The following is a 21,504-nucleotide window of genomic DNA, read 5'->3' on the forward strand; positions in this document are numbered from 1 at the left end:
AAGAATTCATACCTTGGAGACCACAAGGAAGACAAAAACCTTGTCCCAAATTCTAGTTCAGGCACTGTGTGACCTTGGGAAACTTATTTTGTCCTCTACTTTCTTCATCTGTACAGTGGGGAGAACAGTACCTACGTGTATGGATTGCTATGAGGGAAAAATGAGAAATAGGAATACATGTAAAGTGCATCCAATAAATGCAGTGAATAAATGTTAGCCATAGTTATTAACATACCTGGCATATAATTGGTGCTCAGTGAAAACCAGCTATTAATATCACTACTACACTTGCACCAAACAGCATTCCTTTTCCTTGTTTGGGGTTTGGTTTTGTTTTGTTTTGTTTTGTTTTGTTTTGTTTTGTTTTGTTTTGTTTTGTTTTGTTTTTGACGGGCGGGGTGGGGACAAGGTCTCACTCTGTCACCCAGGCTAGAGCACAGTGGCACGATCATAGTTCACTGCAGTCTTGAACTCCTGGGCTCAAGCGATCTTCCCATCTCAGGCTCACGAGTAGCTGGGACTACAGGTGTACACCACCACATATGGCTAATTTTTTTTTTTTTTTTTCTGTAGAGATGAGGGTCTTACTATGTCACTCAAGCTGGTCTTGAACTCCTGGAATCAAATGATCATCCAGCATCGGCCTCCCAAAGCACTGGGATTACAGGCGTAAGCCACCGAGCCTGGTCCCTTTCCCTTTCTTCTAGTAAGAGCATCCCTCTTTACTATGGGAAACGCATTCCACTGGGATCCTTCAGCACTATCCTAACCTCCCCCACTGGGTGGACAGCTAACCCAGGGCAGGCAATTAACTGGCCAGAACCACGGCATATGCAACTTTCATTTTTTTTAATATTACATAAAAATACTATTTATCTTGATTGACAAGTTTTTTGGTAGCGCCTTCAATTTTGTGGCCAAAGTGAGTGTCTCACTAACCTCACCCCAGTCTCAGCCCTGGACCACAGGGTCTCTTCGCACAAGTTCTACCAGAGCCACCGGAAAAGAGGCCTTGTCTCCTCCAGGAGCTAAGGTCAGCAAACAATGGCCTGGGGGTCAAATTTGGTCTCCAAACTGTTTTTGTAAGCACAGTCCTGGAACGCAGCCACACCCATTTGCTCCCATATGGTCTGTGGCTGAGTTTCTACTCCAATGGCAGAGCTGAGTCACTGCGATGGAGATCGCATGGCTCACAAACCCTATAATATGACCCGTAAGGAGGGAGTGTGCCGACCCCGTTCTAGAAGTAGGATCTCTCATCATCCTGGAAACCTGGAGCTACGTGGGGCCATTTTCCACCCCATCACGTAGAGAGACCCCACCCGGAAAGACACCCAACCACAGAGAAGCTGTGCTGAGGGACGACAGATGGAGACAGATTTGGGAGAAGGCAGGGCCCCTGAATCCAGCTCAACTCCAAGATGACTTCTTAGTTACTTGAGTCAATAAATAAATGTCCTTCATCTTTTTTTTCTTAAATCAGCATTTGCAACCACAGGAAACAATGCAGTGAGACAGGGCATGTTCTTCAGTCATCTGTCATCTACAGAAGACCAAGAACACGCCAGGTGCTGAGCAACACCTGTGCTCCACAGCCATGGGGGGTGAGGGGTGTCTCATCAATGTGACAACACTGCCCCAAAACAAACAAAGCATTGCTCAACAAAAAAACAGAAAACCCAAGACCAGCCTGGACAACATAGTAAGATCCCCATCTCTAAAAAAAGGAAACAGAAAACCCAACTACAGGGCCGGGCGCGGCGGTTCAAGCCTGTAATCCCAGCACTTTGGGAGGCCGAGGCGGGCGGATCACCTGACATCAGAAGTTCAAGACCAGCCTGGCCAACATGGTGAAACCCCCATCTCTACTAAAAATACAAAAATTAGCCGGGCGTGGTGACGCATGCCTGTAATTCCAGCTACTCGGGAGGCTGAGGCAGGAGAATCGGTTGAACCTCGGAGGCGAAGGTTGCAGTGAGCCAAGATCGTGACACTGCACTCCAGCCTGGGTGACAGAGCGAGACTCTGTCTCAAAAAAAAAAAGAAAAAAGAAAACCCAACTACAAGGAGCCGAGTGTGTGCGGCACACACCTGTAGTCCCAGCTACTTGGGAGGCGGAGGCAGGGGGATGGCTGGAGCCCAGGAGTTTGAGGCTGTATGAGCTATGATTGCACCACCGCACTCCAGCCTAGTTAACAGAGCAAGGCCCTGTCTCTAAAAATAAAACAAAATGAAAAAAAACCCACACACAAAGAAAATCCAACCCCATGGAGCTGGGCTAGTCTGGAAATAGGCCAGTGATACAAACGCTATGTCAGGCCAAAATCTCCAACCTTTTGACCTCGCTGTCCCAGAGGACTGTCATAACTCTGGGCATCTCATTCACAATTGAGCAGGAAGAAAGGGAACAGGATGAAGCCAGCTTTATCGTCCCTTTTATCAGGAAAGAACAAGTAATCCCAGAAAATCACAAGGGAGCAGAGAAAGCAGAGAACAAAACTCAGAACTGGCTTAATCCTTCAAGATCCCTCACCGAGATAAAGGAGTACACACCATAGCCTCAAGCAAAATCTCGGTTCTATCAAAGCCAAAGAAGACAGAGGGATGAACCTGAGGGCAGACTCTAACAGAAACAGGCACACATGGTATCAGCCATGCCAGGAACAAAGGAAAACCAAGTTCACTCATGTGCCAGCCTGAGAACTCAGTGAATACAAGTGCTCCCAAATCTGTCACATCCCAAACTGAACCAGCCTGACTGCAAGGCATAAATGGATTGGCAGAGCAGAGTGCCAACAAGGGGCTGAGCTCTGTCACTCTACCATCTTCCAACTAGCCACAAGACTGCCTTCCAGAACCAGGGCTCAGCATAGTAACACCCGCATCCTACAAGAGTTTATAGCATAGCACCTCCTTTATTAAAGAGTAAGAAATAAATTAACCAGGCACGGTGGTGTGCACGTGCAGTCCTAGCTACTTGAGAGGCTGAAGTGGGAGGATCACTTGAGCCAGGAAGTTCAAGGCTGCAGAGAGCCATGATTACACCATTACACTCTAGCCTGGCAACAGAGCAAGACCCTATCTCTTATTTAAAAAAAAAAAAAAAAAGGTGGGAAATTTCTAAGAAGGACTTCTGAAACTTGTGTCTCACTTCCTTTTAGGGGCATACCCCATCATGAGCTGAAGAGTTATTTACATTCTGAAAGGAGCAAAGCAAAGGACCCATGGAACTCAGGCTGGATAACTGTGATCTAAAAACTGACAACTCAGAGGCCAAACAGAGTCGTTTTCACTTTTTTTTTTTTTGAGGTGGAGTCTTGCTCTGTCACCCAGGCTGGAGTGCCAGGGCATGGTCTCGGCTCACTGCAACCTCTGCCTCCTGGGTTCAGGCAATTCTCCTGCCACAGCCTCCCGAGTAGCTGGAATTACAGGGGCCTACCATCACGCCCAGCTAATTTTTGTATTTTTAATGGAGACAGGGTTTCACCATGTTGGCCAGGCTGGTCTTGAACTCCAGACCTCAAGTGATCCACCCACCTCGGCCTCCCAAAGTGCTGGGATTACAGGCCTGAGTCTTAATTTATGAGACACCAGGATTAAACACCTTTGAAACAGGCAGAGGTCACATTCAGCCAAGAGGTATCAGTCCAGCTCCACTAGATCTTAACATGCTGGGACACATTCATACCCCTTAGTAAATAGCCACTGGCCCAGGTCCCTGCCACCCCAGCTGTCAAGGACCCACCCCCGAGGGACCCTGTGGACATCCCCATGATCCAGCGACCCAGGAATTAACACAGAGCCCAAGGGGTACAGCACGCTGGCTTCTGACTTCCTCCCTAAGGCCAGTTTCTTTCTGCCAGTTGTCAACCACTTTTTTCACCTTGAACGGAGCTCTGCATTTTCTCTGCACCTTTAGCAGACATCCTTCCAAGGCTCCCCTCACCAAAAGCAGCTGATTTGCACGTGCATGAATACAAAAGAAAATCACCAACAGGGAACCGAAAGCAGGGATGGGCGAGTGAGGAACTGGACTTCCCCTCACCATCAAAAGGATGGACCTAGGGCTCCCCTGGCACATGCAGCTTCCTCCAAAATTAATTTTCTACAGAAATGAAATTGTTGCCCAAGGTGACCCAGTGAAGCAAAATATAAATTCTGCTTTGAGTGCAATCAACCATTTTCAAAAATCCCCACTGAAGATCAAGGAAGTCGGTCTCTCTCATTTTACAGTTGTGGGTATATTACCATCAACTGCTTCCCACTGACTGAAGATGCATACAGAGTGCTGAGAGTAGGGGTTTGGCTTCGCGGGAAAATGAGCAGCGTGTTCTGAAGTCAGGGTCTTCAAGTGGTTATTCTGAACGCAGTCCTTTGGTGGCCTCTACCGTGCAGGTGGCCAGGTACCTTGCAAGACACTAGAGCTACAAGGATGAGCCTGTAATCCTAACACTTTGGGAGGCCAAGGCAGGCAGATCACCTGAAGTCAGTAGTTCGAGACCAGCCTGCCCAATATGATGAAACCCCGTCTCTACTACAAATATAAAACTTAGCCAGGCATGGTGATGTGCACCTGTAATCGCAACTACTCAGGAGGCTGAAGCAGGAGAATCACTTGAACCCAGGAAACATAGGCTGCAGTGAGCCAAGATTGCACCACTGCACTCCAGCATGGGCAACAGAGCAGACTCCATCTCAAAAAAAAAAAAGAAAAGAAAAAAGAAAACAGGTAGTTCCATACATAGGTTTGATGGAAGAAGAACTCAGGACTACTGGAGGGGCACAGACCAGCTGAACCACGTACGGAGCTCATGAATGGCTTTTTTAAAACAATTCGGAAACTTCGAGACAGGAGAGAACAAAACCACATGAGACACCACTTCACACCCATTAAGATGGCAATTATGAAAACAGAAAAAAGGAGGCCAGGCACAGTGGCTCAGGCCTGTAATCCCAGCACTTTGGGAGGCCAAGATGGGAGGATCACTTAGGGCAAGGAATTTGAGACCAGCCTGGGCAAGATAGTAAGATTCTGTCCCTACGAAAAATAATAAAATTACCATATATATATGAAAAAAGGGGGTGGTAATCACTCTCTGGTTCTCCCCATGTATACAATTAAAGCTGTATACCTTTTCTCTAATTTAAAAAGCCAGCATTGGCCGGGCACAGTGGCTCACGCCTGTACTCCCAGCACTTTGAGAGGCCAAGGCGGGCAGATCATTTGAGGCCAGGAGCTCGAGACCAGCCTGGCCAACATGGTGAAACCCTGCCTCTACTAAAAATACAAAAATTAGCCAGGCACGGTGGCGCATGCCTGTAATCCCAGCTACTTGGGAAGCTGAGGCAGGAGAATCGCTTGAACCTGGGAGGTGGAGGCTTCAGTGAGCCAAAATCACACTGCTGCACTCCAGCCTGGGTGACAAAGCGAGACTCCATCTCAAAAAATAAATAAATAAATAAAAAGCCAGCACCGGCAAGGCTGTGGAGTTGGCAAGGATGTGGAAGGATGGTGGAGAAAATGGACCTCGTGTGCACTGCTAGTGGGAATGCAACAGGGTATAGCCACTATGGAAAACCCTCTGATGGTTCCTAAAAAAAAAAATTAAACACAGAATTACCATATGATCCAGCACTGTCCTTCTGGGTATATGCCCCAAAAGAACTAAAAGTGGAAAAAACAAGTATTTGTATCTTCATATTCATAGCAGTACCATTCACAATAGCCCGTAAGTGGAAGACACCCAACTGTCATGGGAATAAACAAACTACGGGCTCTACATACCCTCAAAAATATTGTTCAACCTTTAAAAAGAAGAAAATTCTGGGCCAGGTGCGGTTGCTCACGCCTGTAATCTCAGCACTTTGGGAGGCCGAGGCGGGCGGATCACAAGGTCAGGGGTTCGAGACCAGCCTGGCCAACATAGTGAAAGCACATCTCTACTAAAAATACAAAAATTAGCTGGGCATGGTGGCGCGTGCCTATAGTCCCAGCTACTTGGGAGGCTGAGGCAGGAGAATTGCTTGAACCTAGGAGGTGGAGGCTGTGGTGAGCTGAGATAGTGCTACTTACTGTACTCCAGCAGACTGGGCAACAGAGCAAGACTCCATCAAAAAAAAAAAAAAAAAAAGAAGAAGGAAATTCTGACACATATTACAACACGGACGATCCTTGAAGATGTTATGCTAAATAAAGCCAGACAAAAAAGAACAAATATTACATGATTCCATTGGTACAAGGAACCTAAAATAGTAGAATGCACTGAGGCAGAAAGTAGAATGCTGGCTGCCAGTGGCACGGGTCTGGAGTGAGTGAGTGTTAGTGTTTAATGAGTATACAGTTTCGGTTTGTAAAAATGGAAAAGTTCTGAGATGAATGGTGGTAATGATTATTGTATGATATGTGAATGTGCATTAAGTACACTTACACTGAATTGTACACTTCAAACAGCTGAAATGGTAAATTTCATTATGTATATTTTACCAATTTTTTTTTGTTTGTTTTGTTTTGTTTTGAGATGCAGTCTCACTCTGTTGCCCAGGCTGGAGTGCAGTGGCGCGATCTTGGCTCACTGCAAGCTCTGCCTCCCGGGTTCACGCCATTCTCCCGCCTCAGCCTCCCAAGTAGCTGGGACTATAGGCACCCGCCACCACGCCTGGCTAATTTTTTGTATTTTTAGTAGAGATGGGTTTCACCGTGTTAGCTAGGATGGTCTCGATCTCCTGACCTCGTGATCTGCCCGCCTCGGCCTCCCAAAGTGCTGGGATTACAGGCGTGAGCCACCATGCCCGGCCATATTTTTTTTTTAAGAGAGAATAGAAGTTTGGCCAGTAGGAGCTTGAGTGAGAGCTGAGGAAGGAAGGAGGTAGCAGAAGGGAAAGAACTGCCAGACTTGAAGAGTTTCAAGACAACAGAAACCAGGAGAGCTGCTCAAAATACAGGATTGGGCCAGGAACAGTGGCTAACGCCTGTAATCCCAGTACTTTGGGAGGCTGAGGCGGGTGGATCACATGAGGCCAGGAGTTCGAGACCAGCCTAGCCAACATGAGGAAACCCCGTCTCTACTAAAAATACAAAAATCAGGCGGCGTGGTGGTACACACCTGTAGTGCCACCTATTCAGGAGGCCGAGACACGAGAATCACTTGAACCCAGAAGGCAGAGGCTGCAATGAGCCGAGATCGTGCCACTGCACTCTAGCCTGGGCGACAGAGCGAGACACCATCTCAAACAAACAAACGAAAAAAACCAGAACTGAATCGTCTAAATTACTGAGAGGCACTAAGCAAAGCACAGGCAGTGGCACCAAAGGCCCTGCCCCACACAGGATCTGGCATTAGTGCTTTAGCTGCTGAATTGTGGAGAGGTCTCAAGAGTCTCAAGGCAGGGGCGTGGCAGGAGGGGAGCTTGTGGGACTCAGGCCACCATTTATTTGCAAACTGGATGAAAGAGTTGTGATGTCTGACCTGACGCTGCCTGTCAGCACCGGCATACAGCACGGCATAAGAGGTAGAACAGAGACAGACACAGCCAGTAGGGAAGAGAGCCCGAGAAGCCAGATCAAGCACTGGATACTTTGTCCCAATCCTACAAGAGACCCACGGAAGAGATTTAAGTTAGTGGGGTTACGGGGAATAAGTGGGGGAGTGGGATGGTCATTAAAGAAGACCACTCCATGATGTGCAAAGTGGGCCAGAGCTGATCAAGACTGAAGGCAGGAAAACACAAGTCAGAGAGAAGGAAGAGAACTCACAGAGGGTGGAAGAACCGCGAGTGGCTCAGGGACCCATGTGAGAGACAGAAAACAGTGCTCTGCGCGGGACTGGTTTTGGGGCAGAGGAGAGAGAGAAGGAGAAGGCTGGGAGGAAGCCCAAGAGCTGTCCAGGGGACCTGGGTAAAGGGCAGAGCCATTTACTTAGCAAGAAACACAGGAACACATATGGATGAAGATCACAATTCAGTCTTGGAGACTGACAAGCCCGTGCTGTACACCAAATAGAGACATTCAAGAGACAGAGTTCAAGGAAGTGCTCTGGGCTGCGGGTATGACTAAGAATAACAGGCACATACAGAGCAACTTCACCAAGGAATCCAAACAGTATGCATAGAAACAAGAGCCAACAATGAATCCAAGGATGAATAATATTTGAGGGTATAGAAGTGATATGCCAAGAAGGATCAGAAAAGAAGAGGAAAGCATGCCAAGAGGCTACTGCGTCGCAGAAAGCAAGGGAAGGCAGTGTTTCAAAGTCAGAAGATCCTCGATGCCCAAGGCTGCCGAACAGACAGGGAAGATTAGACTTAAATTTTACAGGCAGCTCAGCAACAGTAACTGTCTCTCTGGTATATTCTGAGTGGCGCCGATCACCTTGTAATTGACTGCCAACCTGTAACCTGATGATGATATATCAGTGATTAAAAGAACATCAAATTCCAGCCAGGCGTGGTGACTCACGCCTGTAATCCCAGCACTTTGGGAGGCCGAGGCGGGCGGATCACTCCTGAGGTCAGGAGTTTGAGACCAGCCTGGCCAACATGGTGAAACTCCATCTCTACTAAAAATACAAAAATTAGCCAGGCATGCTGGCACACACCTATAGTCCCAGCTACTCAGGAGGCTGAGGCTGGAGAATCACTTGCACCTGGGAGGCAGAGGTTGCAGTGAGCTAAGATCATGCCACTGCACTCCAGACTGGGCAACAGAGTGAGGCTCCATCTAAAAAACAATCAAATTCCAAGGTCATGCCATCAGATGCATCAAACGCCAATAACAGCAGTGGTTCCTTCTTTCTCCTTTCCCAAGCGGAACGGAAAATAATTCATTTTTCCATACTGTATTCTGTACTGGCTACTTGGGTTTCCAGTGGCTGCAAAGACAGCAAGCCAAGTCTTTGTAGAGCTCTGGGTCACTTTTCATTAATTTTTGCTTTGTTCCTTAAAAATTAATCACTTTCCCTGTAGCACGCTGGAGTGATCCTGGTATATGGTACCTCGGGAACCACGAAATACAGTACTACACGCAATGAATAATGCCCTTCCTTCCAACCAAGATGTATTTGTTTATTGAACATAATTTTATTGAAGAACCTGTGTAGTGGCAGACACTATGCTAGGAGTAAAGAGAAAGCAAACAGACACAGTGTCCTGCCTTCACAAAGCATGCTACGTCATGGCATACACAGAAAACTGAATATGGTGTGATGATGAGGGGGTAAAGTGGAATCTCCTGTCCCTTGTTCTGTAAGACAAAGTCAGGCAAGCTTTTCTTTTTTTCTTTTTTCTTTTTTTTTTTTTCTTTTGAGATGGCGTCTCGCTCTGTCGCCCAGGCTGGAGTGCAGTGGCATGATCTCAGCTCACTGCAACCTGAGCCTCCCGGGTTCAAACAATTCTCCTGCCTTGGCCTCCCAAGTAGCTGGGAATACAAGTGGGCACCACCACGCCCGGCTAATGAGCTAAGCTAGCTTGGTTTTTTCCCTGCTTCTCATTTGCAGGAGGCTGCTCAGCACATCCTCATCAGCAGAAAACAGCCAGAGACTGCCCTTTTGTTCATCTCATCACCATGCAGGTATAGCACTCTCCCTAAGACAGAGAGGGGCGGCCAGAACGAGAAGGCTGGAGATGGCTTGCAAATGTGTTGGTGGTTCTTTGATTACCAGGGCCAAGCAACAAAAACATAAGAATTCTAGTCCTGATGGGAACAAAAAGAGCCATTCTTTGTGGCCAAAAGCTCTGCGCCTTAAGCAGGGATGAGATGGAGGAAAAGGTTCAAAGTTGAAAGGGTGGTGGGAGAGGAGGGTAAGTGGTTACACATTTCTTAGGTGTTAGGAACTAAAGCCAGCTGTTTCAAATGAGGTTCTCACTGAATCCCCCTGACAAACCCTCAAGCTAGGCGAGACTATGGCCTTCACAAGTGAAAAAAATGAAGGCTCAGAGGGAACTTTCCCTGAGGCCATTCAGACTCACCCTAGCAAGATGACTTCAAAGCCAGGGTTGCCTCTGCCTTGCCCGGCAGCTGCCCTTGGCTGGATGGAAGTGGACCAAGAACCTCAGGACTTATTCACACCAGTTCCTCTAAGGTCATTCCCCCAAAGGCAGATAAGATATAAAAAGAAGAAGTATGAGGGCCCAGGAAGCCTGAGGGCAGGTGGCCCTGAGAAAAGCTAAATCCCTGCAAAGCTCCTCACCCAGCCTGTAACACTAAGTCACTCACACACAGGGACTCAGGGAGGCGTCCAGGAGACGGGAAGCTGCAGAGACATAATCCAGGACACAGGAGGCGGCCAAAGCCATTGGCAGTGATTTCTGTGAGGACTGAAGTAGTCCTTGATGCTGGCTTGTCTCAGACTGGATCCCTCCCTCCCTGGCTTTTGAAGAAGGAGCACAGAAGCACGGCAGAAAATTCAACAGGGACAGGAATCTCTCTTTGTTGTTGTTGTTGTTGTTTGTGAGACGGAGTCTCGCTCTCTCGCCCAGGCTGGAGTGCAGTGGCACGATCTTGGCTCACTGCAACTTCCGCCTCCCAGGTTCAACCAATTCTAAATGTGAGTCACCGTGCCTGGCTCCAACAGATCTTTTAAAAAAAAAAAAAAAAATTATTAAAATTATTTTATTGATACGTAATATTTGCACATATTTATAGGGTACCTGTGGTATTTTGATACATGCCTAGAAGGTGTAATAACTTTCAACAGATCTTAGCTTTTTTTTTCTTTAGGCAGTCTCCCAGGGCTAGAGCAGGCTCAGAGAGACTCCTAGATCTTTGATTCATTTCTGAAAATGAGTAACTGGTGAAATAAACAAGAAACAAAGATCTAGGAGCCTCTCTGAACTTAACCCTAGCCCCGGGAGACTGCCCAAAGAAAGAAAAAACAAAAAGCAAACATCTGTTGAAAGTCATTACACATTCTAGGCATGTATCAAAATATCACAAGTACGAAGGCCGGGCGCAGTGGCTCACGCCTATAATCCCAGCACTTTGGTAGGCCGAGGTGAGCAGATCACAAGGTCAGGAGTTCGAGACCAGCCTGGCCAACATGGTGAAACCCGTCTCTACTAAAAATACAAAAATTAGCCAGGCATGGTGGTGGGCACCTGTAATCCCAGCTACTCAGGAGGCTGAGGCAGGAGAATCGCTTGAACCCGGGAGGCGGAGGTTGCAGTGAGCCAAGATGGTGCCATTGTACTCCAGCCTGGGCGACAAGAGCAAGACTCCGTCTCAATAAAAAATAAAAAATCACAGGTACCCCATACATATGTACAAATATTATGTACCAATAAAATAATTTTAATAATAATTTTTTAAAAAAGAACTGTTGGAGCCAGGTACGGTGTCTCACATTTGTAATCCCAGCTAGTTGGCAGGCTGAGGTGGGAGGATCACTTGAGCCTAGGAGTTTGAGACCAGCCTGGCCAACAGAACAAGATCTCCGTCTCTATAAAAGTTTAAAAACCAGCCGGGCATGATGGTGCAAGCCTGCAATCCTAGCTATTTCAGAGGCTCAGGCAAGGGGATCACTTGAGCCTAGGATTTGCAGGCTTCAGTGAGCCATGATCACACCACTGCACTTCAGCCTGGGCAACAGAGCAAGACCCCAACTCTAAAAAAATAAATAAATAAAAAGATCTGGCCGGGCGCAGTGGCTCACGCTTGTAATCCCAGCACTTTGGGAGGCCGAGGCGGGCGGATCACGAGGTCAGGAGATCGAGACCAAGGTGAAACCCCGTCTCTACTAAAAATACAAAAAAATTAGCCAGGCTTGGTGGCGGGCGCCTGTAGTCCCAGCTACTCGGAGAGGCTCAGGCAGGAGAATTGCTTGAACCCGGGAGGCGGAGCTTGCAGTGAGCCGAGATTGCGCCACTGCACTCCAGCCTGGGCCACAGAGCGAGACTCTGTCTCAAAAACAAACAAAAAAAAAAAGATCTGTTGAAGGGCTGAGAAAAAAGGAAGGATGATATAGCAACATGAAGGAGAGGGAAAGGGTAAGGATTCTGTTAGCAGAGAATTTCCACACACCGCCACCAAATGCAACAAGGTCCAACTTTTGGCTGTGAAAGGAGAACCCGCCAAAGACAGCACATTTTACTCAGCAACGACACTGATATAGTGATAAGAAAGATTCCAGGATTCGCAGCAGCAGCCGTAGCCAGGGCTGGAACTGAAAGTTCAGGGGAGGAGGAGACCACAGGACATTTGTTAGATGACATGATCCACTTCAAGGTTCAGCTCCAAAGCAGATCCCTATGAACAGTTTCCTCATCTGTACAGTGGCAATAATAACAGTGCCCACTACTCACAGGGCTATCAAAGAACTGAATGAGTTAATTTACATCAAAGCGCAAGTCTTGCACTAAGTACTAAGCGTTAATAGTTATTATTTAGCATTATGCTTGTCATTCACATGGAAATGTTTTTCCAACATTAAATTGGTTGATAACAGAACCTCTGGGGTTTCTGTTGCTGGTGTTGAAGACATTTAATTATGAAATGCCATGCTATCCTCAGGCATCAAATTAAAACAGATTATTAATTTCCCAGCGACTGGCACGCCACACTGGTGAAATAAACCAGTGTGCTGCAGGTCCCCGAACCCAGAGGAGACTACACCATGTGGCTCTGAGAATCTGCACAAAAGATGACTTCATTTAAATTAAGATGCCAGACAACACCATTACGTTTTGACTACCATTAAGACACGGATTTCTGTGCCCACACACCACCGCACCAAGTCCCACGCGATGACTGCCCTGCCCACTATTAAAAAATAAATTAAAAGAAAAAGAGCAGAAGGAAGACAAGCTCCTCCAAGCTACAGCCAGGCAGAGCAGTACCTGTTTCGGTTTTGCTGGCAAAGCCCGCTGCCTGCTTGATCGCTGCCGCTGTGAGTGCCAATCCTCGACTCCTCTTCAAGCCATGCTGCAGGACAGCTTCAAACTGGGCACACAGACAGGTGACCCTGTGAGAGAACCAATGACTCATCAGTCCCCCGAGAAAAGGGAGCAGCAACTAGTGCGGCCCCAGCATCTCCAGGAAGTGAGTAAGCCACCAGGTGTAAACCTCAGCGTGAAGGCAGGCAGGAGACACCTGGATTTGCAGGCTGGGTAACTGACCTGCGCCACTCCATACACCTCCCGTGTTGATGTTCATTTCACAGAGCTCAGGATGCCCAGCACAGTCTACCCATATGCATCAGACTGGCACAGTAACAATTCACAAGGAACATGGGAACAGGGATGGGTGCCAACTGGCGGGGGTGCAGAGGGGGTACAAGTTAAAAACCAATCCCTTCCGTGTGGGGAGCGGTTGGATGTTAATTGCATCCAATTCACAAGTTTTAACTCTAATTCATATTACACGTAGTTTAAGGAACAAGATTATGTTTTTGGAGACTGAATTCACCAGGCTGCCAAATTGGAAACATTGTGTAATTTCATGGCCTGTTACATGCTCTAAAAAAAATATGAATTCTGATTCTCATTCTTTATTCTGTTATAAGAGATTACATGCTCTAAAAATAATAATAATATGAATTCTGATTCTTGTTCTTTATTCTGTTGTAAGAGATTACACTGTGAACTCAGATCGTGAGTTGATGGAATTTTCAATTAAGTTACAATTACTGTGCATTTAATTGAATTTGTTTCTCAATAACCAAAGAAACAGGAAATTCAGGAACAAAGAGATGAGGTCACAGCAACTGCACTTGATCTTAGCAATCTTCTCAGGGCTCCTCAGCCTCTGCCCAATTGGGTCTGTGGACTTCTGAGCCCTTTCCATTCATTCATACAACAAATCTTAAGAAATTCTGAATGTCTCCCATATGCCAGGCACTGTTCTAGGCTCTGAGGAGATGACAGTGGGAGTGAGACCGGCAAGGTTTCTGCCTTACTCATGTGCATGTTTCTAGCAAAGAGAGGTACACAAATTAAGTTAACGAGACCATTTCAGTTAATCAGAACTTAGAAGAAAATAAGACAGGATGAGATGGCAGGTGGCGATGGGGCAAGGACAGGCTTAGATTCTGTGGGCTGAATGAAGGTGGCCTTGGAATTACAAGCTGGATATGACAAGGGCAGCAGGCTGGAAAGACAGGCCCAGTGCAAAGGCCTTGAGGCCACCACCATCCGGCTCAGCCTTGCCTGGCCTCGGGCATTTGCTGCTCCACCCACCCCAACACCCATGGTAACAATACTCCAGGTGTTTATCACTCTGTGGGTAGTAAAATATTTTCATACCCATTATTTTAGTCTTCTCATCAACACTCTAATATAGATGAGGCAGGTATTATTATCTCCATTTTACACTTAAAGAAGCTGAGGCTAAGGACATTTACGTGACCTCCTGAAAACTGCATAAAAAAGCAGTGACATCTGTACCTGAACCCCATCCTCGCAAGCTGATCCAATGTAGTTTCCTCCATCCCCCATATCACCAAGACAAACATCCTTTATTCTAAGATAAAAGTCCTCTAGCTCCCTTACTCAATCTTTACTCGTCATTTTGTCTACACCACACACCCCCAACACAGCATCAGCAAATCCACAGCATTCATGCCTTTCACTGTATTCTGTGCCCATGACAGACATCACTAATCGATCCCGGCATTGTAGGACACCACTGGCAAATGACCAAAGCTGGCCCTGCACAGAAGGAAGCCTATTAGGCATCACAAATCTAATACTTCCCCTCAACCATACTGCTTGGTTTTCACCTTCTATCTTATCTTTGCTGGATTCCTGGCACCTAGCTCAGCACCTGGTATATAGTGTGTGTCCCACAAGTGTTTTTCCAGTGGGTAGGTAAATGAATGATTAACCTTGAACCAGAGATCCCAGAATACTCCCCCACACTGAAACAAACCTCTTTGCTGGGCAGATATCACTCTTAATTATTATAGATGTGCATATGCTAGTATCTGTACACATAGGCACTTTTTTTTTTTTTTTTTTTTGAGACAGAGTTTCGCTCTTGTTGTCCAGGCTGGAGTGCAATGACACAATCTCGGCTCACTGCAACCTCCACCTCCCGGATCCAAGCGATTCTCCTGCCTCAGCCTCCCATGTAGCTGGGAATACAGGTGCCTGTCACCACACCTGGCTAATGTTTGTATTTTTAGTAGAGATGGGGTTTCGCCATGTCGGCCAGGCTGGTCTCCAACTCCTGACCTCAGGTGATCTGCCTGCCTAGGCCTCCCAAAGTGCTGGGATTACAGCTATGAACCACTGCGCCCAGACTCATAGACACATATTTTAAGGCGTCCTGAAAGCTGGGACATCCACCAAAACTCTCTACCACAGAAACCAAAAAAATGGCACATAGCAACATTGACCCAGATCAGGGGTCTGTCTCAGAGAGAAAAAAAAACAAGAATAAAAACAAAAAAACTCCAGGGTATGTTGAGAGTTCTCTGTAATTAACCAAAGCCTCTATCTTTAAAAGAATCTTCTGCAAATACAGCAATCAACTCAACAATTGCTATCAGTTTGCTTGGTTCCAATGCAAAAGTCAATAACTGCCCAGCCAGCTCTAGATAAAACCAGGGCTCTAAGAGGAATGGAATGCAGGCAAACTGCACAAATCCAGTCCCCAAGATTTGGGTTACATCATCAGTACTGTGTCACAGAGGCACACAGGTCACAACTAACCTAACACTGCACAAATACCCAGGTGGATGCTAGTCCTTTAATTAGATCATTATGATGCCTTCCTTGCCAAAGGCAGTTCTACTTAACACCCTCCCCACATGCTCTTTCCACCTCCCGTTTGGATCTGAGCACGTATCTACTGGTCATTCAAGACAGATCTCAGCTGGGTGCGGTGGCTCACACTTGTAATCCCAGCACTCTGGGAGGCCAAGGCAGGTGGATCACCTGGGGTCAGGAGTTCGAGACCAGCCTGGCCAACATGGTGAAACCCCATTTCTACTAAAAAAAAAAAATACCAAAAATGAGCTGGGTTTAGTGGCACATGCTTATAATCCCAGCTACTCTGGAGGCTGAGGCAGGAGAATCACATGAATCCGCGAGGCGGAGGTTGCAGTGAGCCGAGATCGTGCCATTGTACTCCAGCCTGGGCAACAAGAGCGAAACTCAGTATCGAAAGAAAAAAAAAAGACTTAGCTCACGTATTCCCTCCTCCAGGAAGCCTTCCTGAATGTTTCCTCATTCTGAGCTTCTTTGTACTGCAGCGCTCACCACTCTCTGTTAATGGTCTGATTTCCAGGGCTGCCCGCTCTTGCTAACTGTGAGCTCCCGTGCACTTAGTGCCAAGCCTGGTTGCTACAGAGAATGTGACCGACATGGTCTCTCCAGTCAGGGAACTCAAGATTATGAACCTGATGTATATTTTGGTGGGAGATGCATCTCAGGAGATTTTGTATAATTTGTCATTCAAATCCAGGTCAGTTAAAACTAGTGAATCAAGCAGAACACACCTGTCCAAGCACAGGAATCTACTCTTTAGCTTCTGGTGGGCACATCTTGGAAGCACTATGTCATACACTAGGTCACGCTAAGGCTTTCCACTGCTTCCCATCTTACATAGGAAGTTAATTAAGTTAATGAACCATCTTATATGGGAAGTAGTAGATGATAATTCCCATGAAATGAAAGGGGCACTAGCTTTAGTACAGTCCTTTATTTTCTTTTTTTTTTTTTTTTTTTTTTTTGAGACAGGGTCTTGCTCTGTTACCCAGGCTGGAGTATGGTGGTGTGATCATGGCTCACTGCAGCCTCAATCTCCCAGGCTCAAACGATCCTCCCACCTCAGCCTACCAAGTAACTGAGACTACAGGCATGCACTACCACGCGCAGCTACTTTTTTTTTTTTTTTTGAGACAAAGTCTCACTTTGTTGAGAGGGCTGGGGGGTTCCCAGAATACTCTCTACTGCAGACACTCTGGCTTCACTGGAGAGGTCAGCTGCCTCCTTGCCATTTTATCACATCAAACTTCCATTCCAAGTTAATGAACTAGGAATATTATTTTAAATAAGTGGATCACTTAACAACAGTGAATATTTTAATTTTTTAAAAAGCACCAGTCAGGTGGGGAGCAGTAGCTCACACCTATAATATCAGCACTTTGGGAGGCCAAGGCAGGCAGATCACTTGAGGTCAGGAGTTCGAGACCAGCCTGGCCAACAGAGTGAAATCAAAAACACAAAAATTAGTTGGGCGTTATAGCGGGCACCTATAATTCCAGCTACTGGGGAGGCTGGAGCAGGAGAATTCCTTGAACCCAGGGGGCATAGGTTGCAGTCAGCCGAGATCACACCACTGCACTCCAGCTTGGGCAACAGAGAGAGACTCGGTCTCAAAAAAAAAAAAAAAAAAAAAGCAATAACGTACTGATCCATGCTACGACGTGGAAGAACCTTGAAAATATTATGCTAGAGGAAGGAAGCCAGGCCCACACCACCACACACTGTATGATTCCATTAAATGTCTAAGAAGGGTAAATACAGACAGTCCTCAACATAACCATGGTTCAATTTATGACTTTTTGACTCTACAACAGGATTATTAGGACAAAACCCCATCATAAGTCAAGGAACACTTGGATATAGAAACAGAAAGTCATTTAATTAGTGGTTCTCTAAGGCTGGGGTTGAAATTAGGGATTAAGTGTTAACTAGCACAAGGGAATTTGGGGGGATAATGGAAATGCTCTAAAACTGAATTGTGATCGATGGTTGCACAACTCTATAAATTTATTAAAAAGCACAAAAATCAGCTGGGCATTGTGGTGCATGCCTGTAATCCCAACACTTTGGGAGGCTGAGGTGGGCGGATCACCTGAGGTCAGGAGTTCGAGACCAACCTGGCCAACATGGCAAAACTCCATTTCTACTAAAAATACAAAAATTAGCTGGGTGTGGTGGCAGGCTCCTGTAATCCCAGCTACTCTGGAGGCTGAGGCTGGAGAATCGCTTGAACCCAGGAGGCGGAGGTTGCAGTGAGCCGAGATTGTGCCACTGTACTCCAGCCTGGGCAACAAGAACAAAACTCCGCCTCAAAGAAAAAAAAAAAAAAAGCATAAAAATCACTAAATTGAAAAAAAAAAATCACTCAATTGTATACTTACAATATTAATCGTATATAAACTAGACTTCAATAAAGCTGTTTAAAAAAAAAAAAAAAACTTCCAGGTGCTCAGTAAAAGTCTGATAAAGAAGCAAAAGAGCTGAGAATGGAAAATGAAGTAACTTCCTCCTGCTGCATTTAAAACTGTCCACCAAGACCAGCATAGCTGGACACTGCACCAGCTCAACTAGTTTTCTGTTAAGATTCAGCAAGCATTTGTTTTCATGAGCTTTGTCCTGTCTTTTTTTTTTTTTTGAGATGGAGCCTCGCTCTGTTCCCCAGGCTGGAGTGCAGTGATGTGATTTCGGCTCACTGTAACCTCCACCTCCCAGGTTCGAGGTTCTCCTGCCTCAGCCTCTGGAGTAGCTGGCATTACAGACACACGCCACCACGCCCGGCCAATTTTTTTGTACTTTTAGTAGAGACAGGGTTTCACCATGTTGGCCAGGCTGGTCTCGAACTCCTGACCTCGAGTGATCCGCCTACCTTGGCCTCCCAAAGGGCTAGGATTACAGAAGTGAGACACCAAGCCCAGCCTGTCCTACATTTCAAGACTGCTTAATTTGCACATTAATGTATTAAAAGATTCCTGAGAATCGTATACTTTCACATGGCAAATATTAGAACAACAGGATCAGCCTTGAATGCTGCATTTTTATAAACTGCATCAAATTAACCTTGTGACAGAAGGACCTATTTACTTGATACTTTTTTCATTTTTTTTTTTTTGAGTCAGAGTCTCGCTCTGTTGCCCAAGCTGGAGTGCAGTGGCGCGATCTTGGCTCACTGCAACCTCTGTCTCCTGGGTTCAAGCAATTGTCTGCCTCAGCCTTCCAAGTAGCTGGGATTACAGCCGTGTGCCACCACACCCAGCTAATTTTTTTGTATTTTTTGTAGAGATGGGGTTTCACTGTGTTGGCCAGGCTGGTCTCGAACTCCTGAATTGTGATCCGCCTGCCTCAGCCTCCCAAAGTGCTGGGATTCCAGGCATGAATCACCGCGCCCGGCAATTCTTTTACTATGTTACAGCTTTACTGGAGCCTTTTTGAGAAAACCAAGTACAATCATGAAAATGGACTGGTTTATCGTCATTTGTAAAATTCCAATGTTAGCTGGAATGAAGTCTGCTGTACCAATGAAAATGAATCAATAGTATGAGCCATATCTCAGATTTAAAACAGTAAGAACAAGGCCATTACATGACAATCATTTGAAATGGGCCATGAGGCCGGGCTCAGGGGCTCACGCCTGTAATCTCAGCACTTTGGGAGGCCGAGACCGGAGGATCACCTGAGGTTAGGAGTTCCAGACCAGCCTGGCCAACATGGCAAAACCCCATCTCTACTAAAAATACAAAAATTAGCCAGGCGTGGTGGTGAGCGCCTGTAATCCCAGCTACTCTGGAGGCTGAGACAGGATCACTTGAACCCAGGAGGTGGAGGTTGCAGTGAGCCGAGATGGCACCACTACACTCCAGCCTGGGTGACGGAGCGAGACTCCATCTCAAAAAAAAATGAGCCATGAGCTATATTTATGTTTAATTAATTAACTTTTCAAAAAGGTTCACATCTTTAATCCATGAATTTCCGTAGCAGAAATCAATCCTAGACTATAATCTACAAATCAGATAAAAATCTAAGAATAGTTGGGGCTCAGTGGCTCACACCTGCAATCCCAGCAATTTGGGAGGCCGAGGTGGGCAGATCGCTTAAGGCCAGGAGTTTGAAACCAGCCTGGGCAACAAAGCAAAATCTTGTCTCTATTCTAAAAAATAAATAAATAAATAAATTCTTTAAAGTGTTAAGATTACAGGCACAGTGGCCTGAAACCCCGTCTCTACAAAAAATAAAAAAATTAGCCCTGGGTGTGGTTGCGCATGCCTGTAGTCCCACCTACTCAGGAAGCTGAGACAGGAGGGTTGCTTGAGCCCAGGAAGCAGAGGCTACAGTGAGCCGGGATCTCACCACTGCACTTTAGCATGGGTGACACAGCAAGACCTTGTCTTAAAAAAAAAAAAAAGTTAGAAACTGCCTAAATATTTAACACTTGGGGTACTGGTTAGATAAACAATAGCTATTTAGATCTTTAAAATATTTACCAAGAGCTTATACTGATAAGTCAATATCTTTATAACATAAGATGAAAAATAAGCAGGATAGGGAACTGTGTGTTAAGTATGCTCTCAGTTATGCTTAAAAAATACAATACAGGCCAGGTGCGGTGGCTCATGCCTGTAATCCCAGCGCTTTGGGAGGCCAAAGACAGGCGGATCACCTGAGGTCAGGAGTTTGAGACCAGCCTGGCTAAAATGGTAAAATCCTGTTTCTACTAAAAATTTGTACAAAGGGCCGGGCGCGGTGGCTCACGCTTGTAATCCCAGCACTTTGGGAGGCCGAGGCGGGCGGATCACGAGGTCAGGAGATCGAGACCACAGTGAAACCCCGTCTCTACTAAAAATACAGAAAAATTAGCCGGGCGTTGTGGCGGGCGCCTGTAGTCCCAGCTACTCGGAGAGGCTGAGGCAGGAGAATGGCGTGAACCCGGGAGGCGGAGCTTGCAGTGAGCCGAGATCGCGCCACTGCACTCCAGCCTGGGCGACAGAGAGAGACTCCGTCTCAAAAAAAAAAAAAAAAAAAATTTATACAAAGAAAAAAAAAGACACTATAACATTAAAAGTTGACTTTAACTAGACAAAACTAGAGGAGAGGAACTTGATGCATAATAGTAACAAAAATAAAATAAATCTTTCTTTTTTTTTTTTTTCTGAGACGGAGTCTCACTCTGTCACCCAGGCTGAAGTGCAGTGGCACGATCTCGGCTCAATGCAACCTGTGCCTCCAAGGTTCAAGCAATTCTCCTGCCTCAGCCTCCCGAGTAGCTGGGATTATAGGTGCCCACCACCATGCCCAGCTAATTTTTTTTTTTTTTTAATTTTTAGTAGAGACGGGGGTTTTCCCATCTTGGCCAGGGTGGTCTCGAACTCCTGACTTCGTGATCTACCTGCCTTGGCCTCCCAAAGTACTGAGATTACAGGCGTGAACCACCACGCCTGGCCAAAATAAATCATTTTTAAAAATAAATAGACAAGCCCTACATGAAGAAAAACATAACATTTTATTAAATGGCATAAAGATCAAACAAATAGATAAACAGAAACACCATTTTCCTGAATGGGAAGACTTATTAAACTCAAAATGTCAATTCTTCCTAAATTAATGTATAAACAATACAATTCCAATAACAACTGCAGGAAGGACTTGGCACCCCTTGTTCTGGGGTACAGGCCAGGCGTGGTGGCAGGTGCCTGTAATCCCAGCTACTCGGCAGGCTGAGGCAGGAGAAACACTTGAACCCGAGATGCGGGGGTTGGTTGCAGTGAGCCACGATAGCGCCACTGCACTCCCGTCTGGGTGACGAGAGCGAGA

At 46.2% G+C, this 21,504-nt stretch overlaps 1 protein-coding gene across 4 annotated transcripts in view; it reads right to left on the minus strand.

Annotated features, from left to right (window-relative positions):
- Positions 1-21,504, minus strand: part of SNX29 (sorting nexin 29) — a 593,868-nt gene that overhangs the window by 530,147 nt on the left and 42,217 nt on the right. For all 4 annotated transcript variants that reach the window (XM_032145365.2, XM_032145366.2, XM_058433797.1 and 1 more), the window contains exon 4: positions 12,829-12,953. In XM_032145365.2, coding sequence (XP_032001256.1) covers positions 12,829-12,953 — 125 coding nt within the window. The remainder of the gene's footprint in view (positions 1-12,828; positions 12,954-21,504) is intronic.

This window comes from Hylobates moloch, unplaced genomic scaffold (genome assembly GCF_009828535.3).
Source record: "Hylobates moloch isolate HMO894 unplaced genomic scaffold, HMol_V3 SCAFFOLD_23, whole genome shotgun sequence".
Classification (NCBI taxonomy): Eukaryota; Metazoa; Chordata; class Mammalia; order Primates; family Hylobatidae; genus Hylobates; species Hylobates moloch.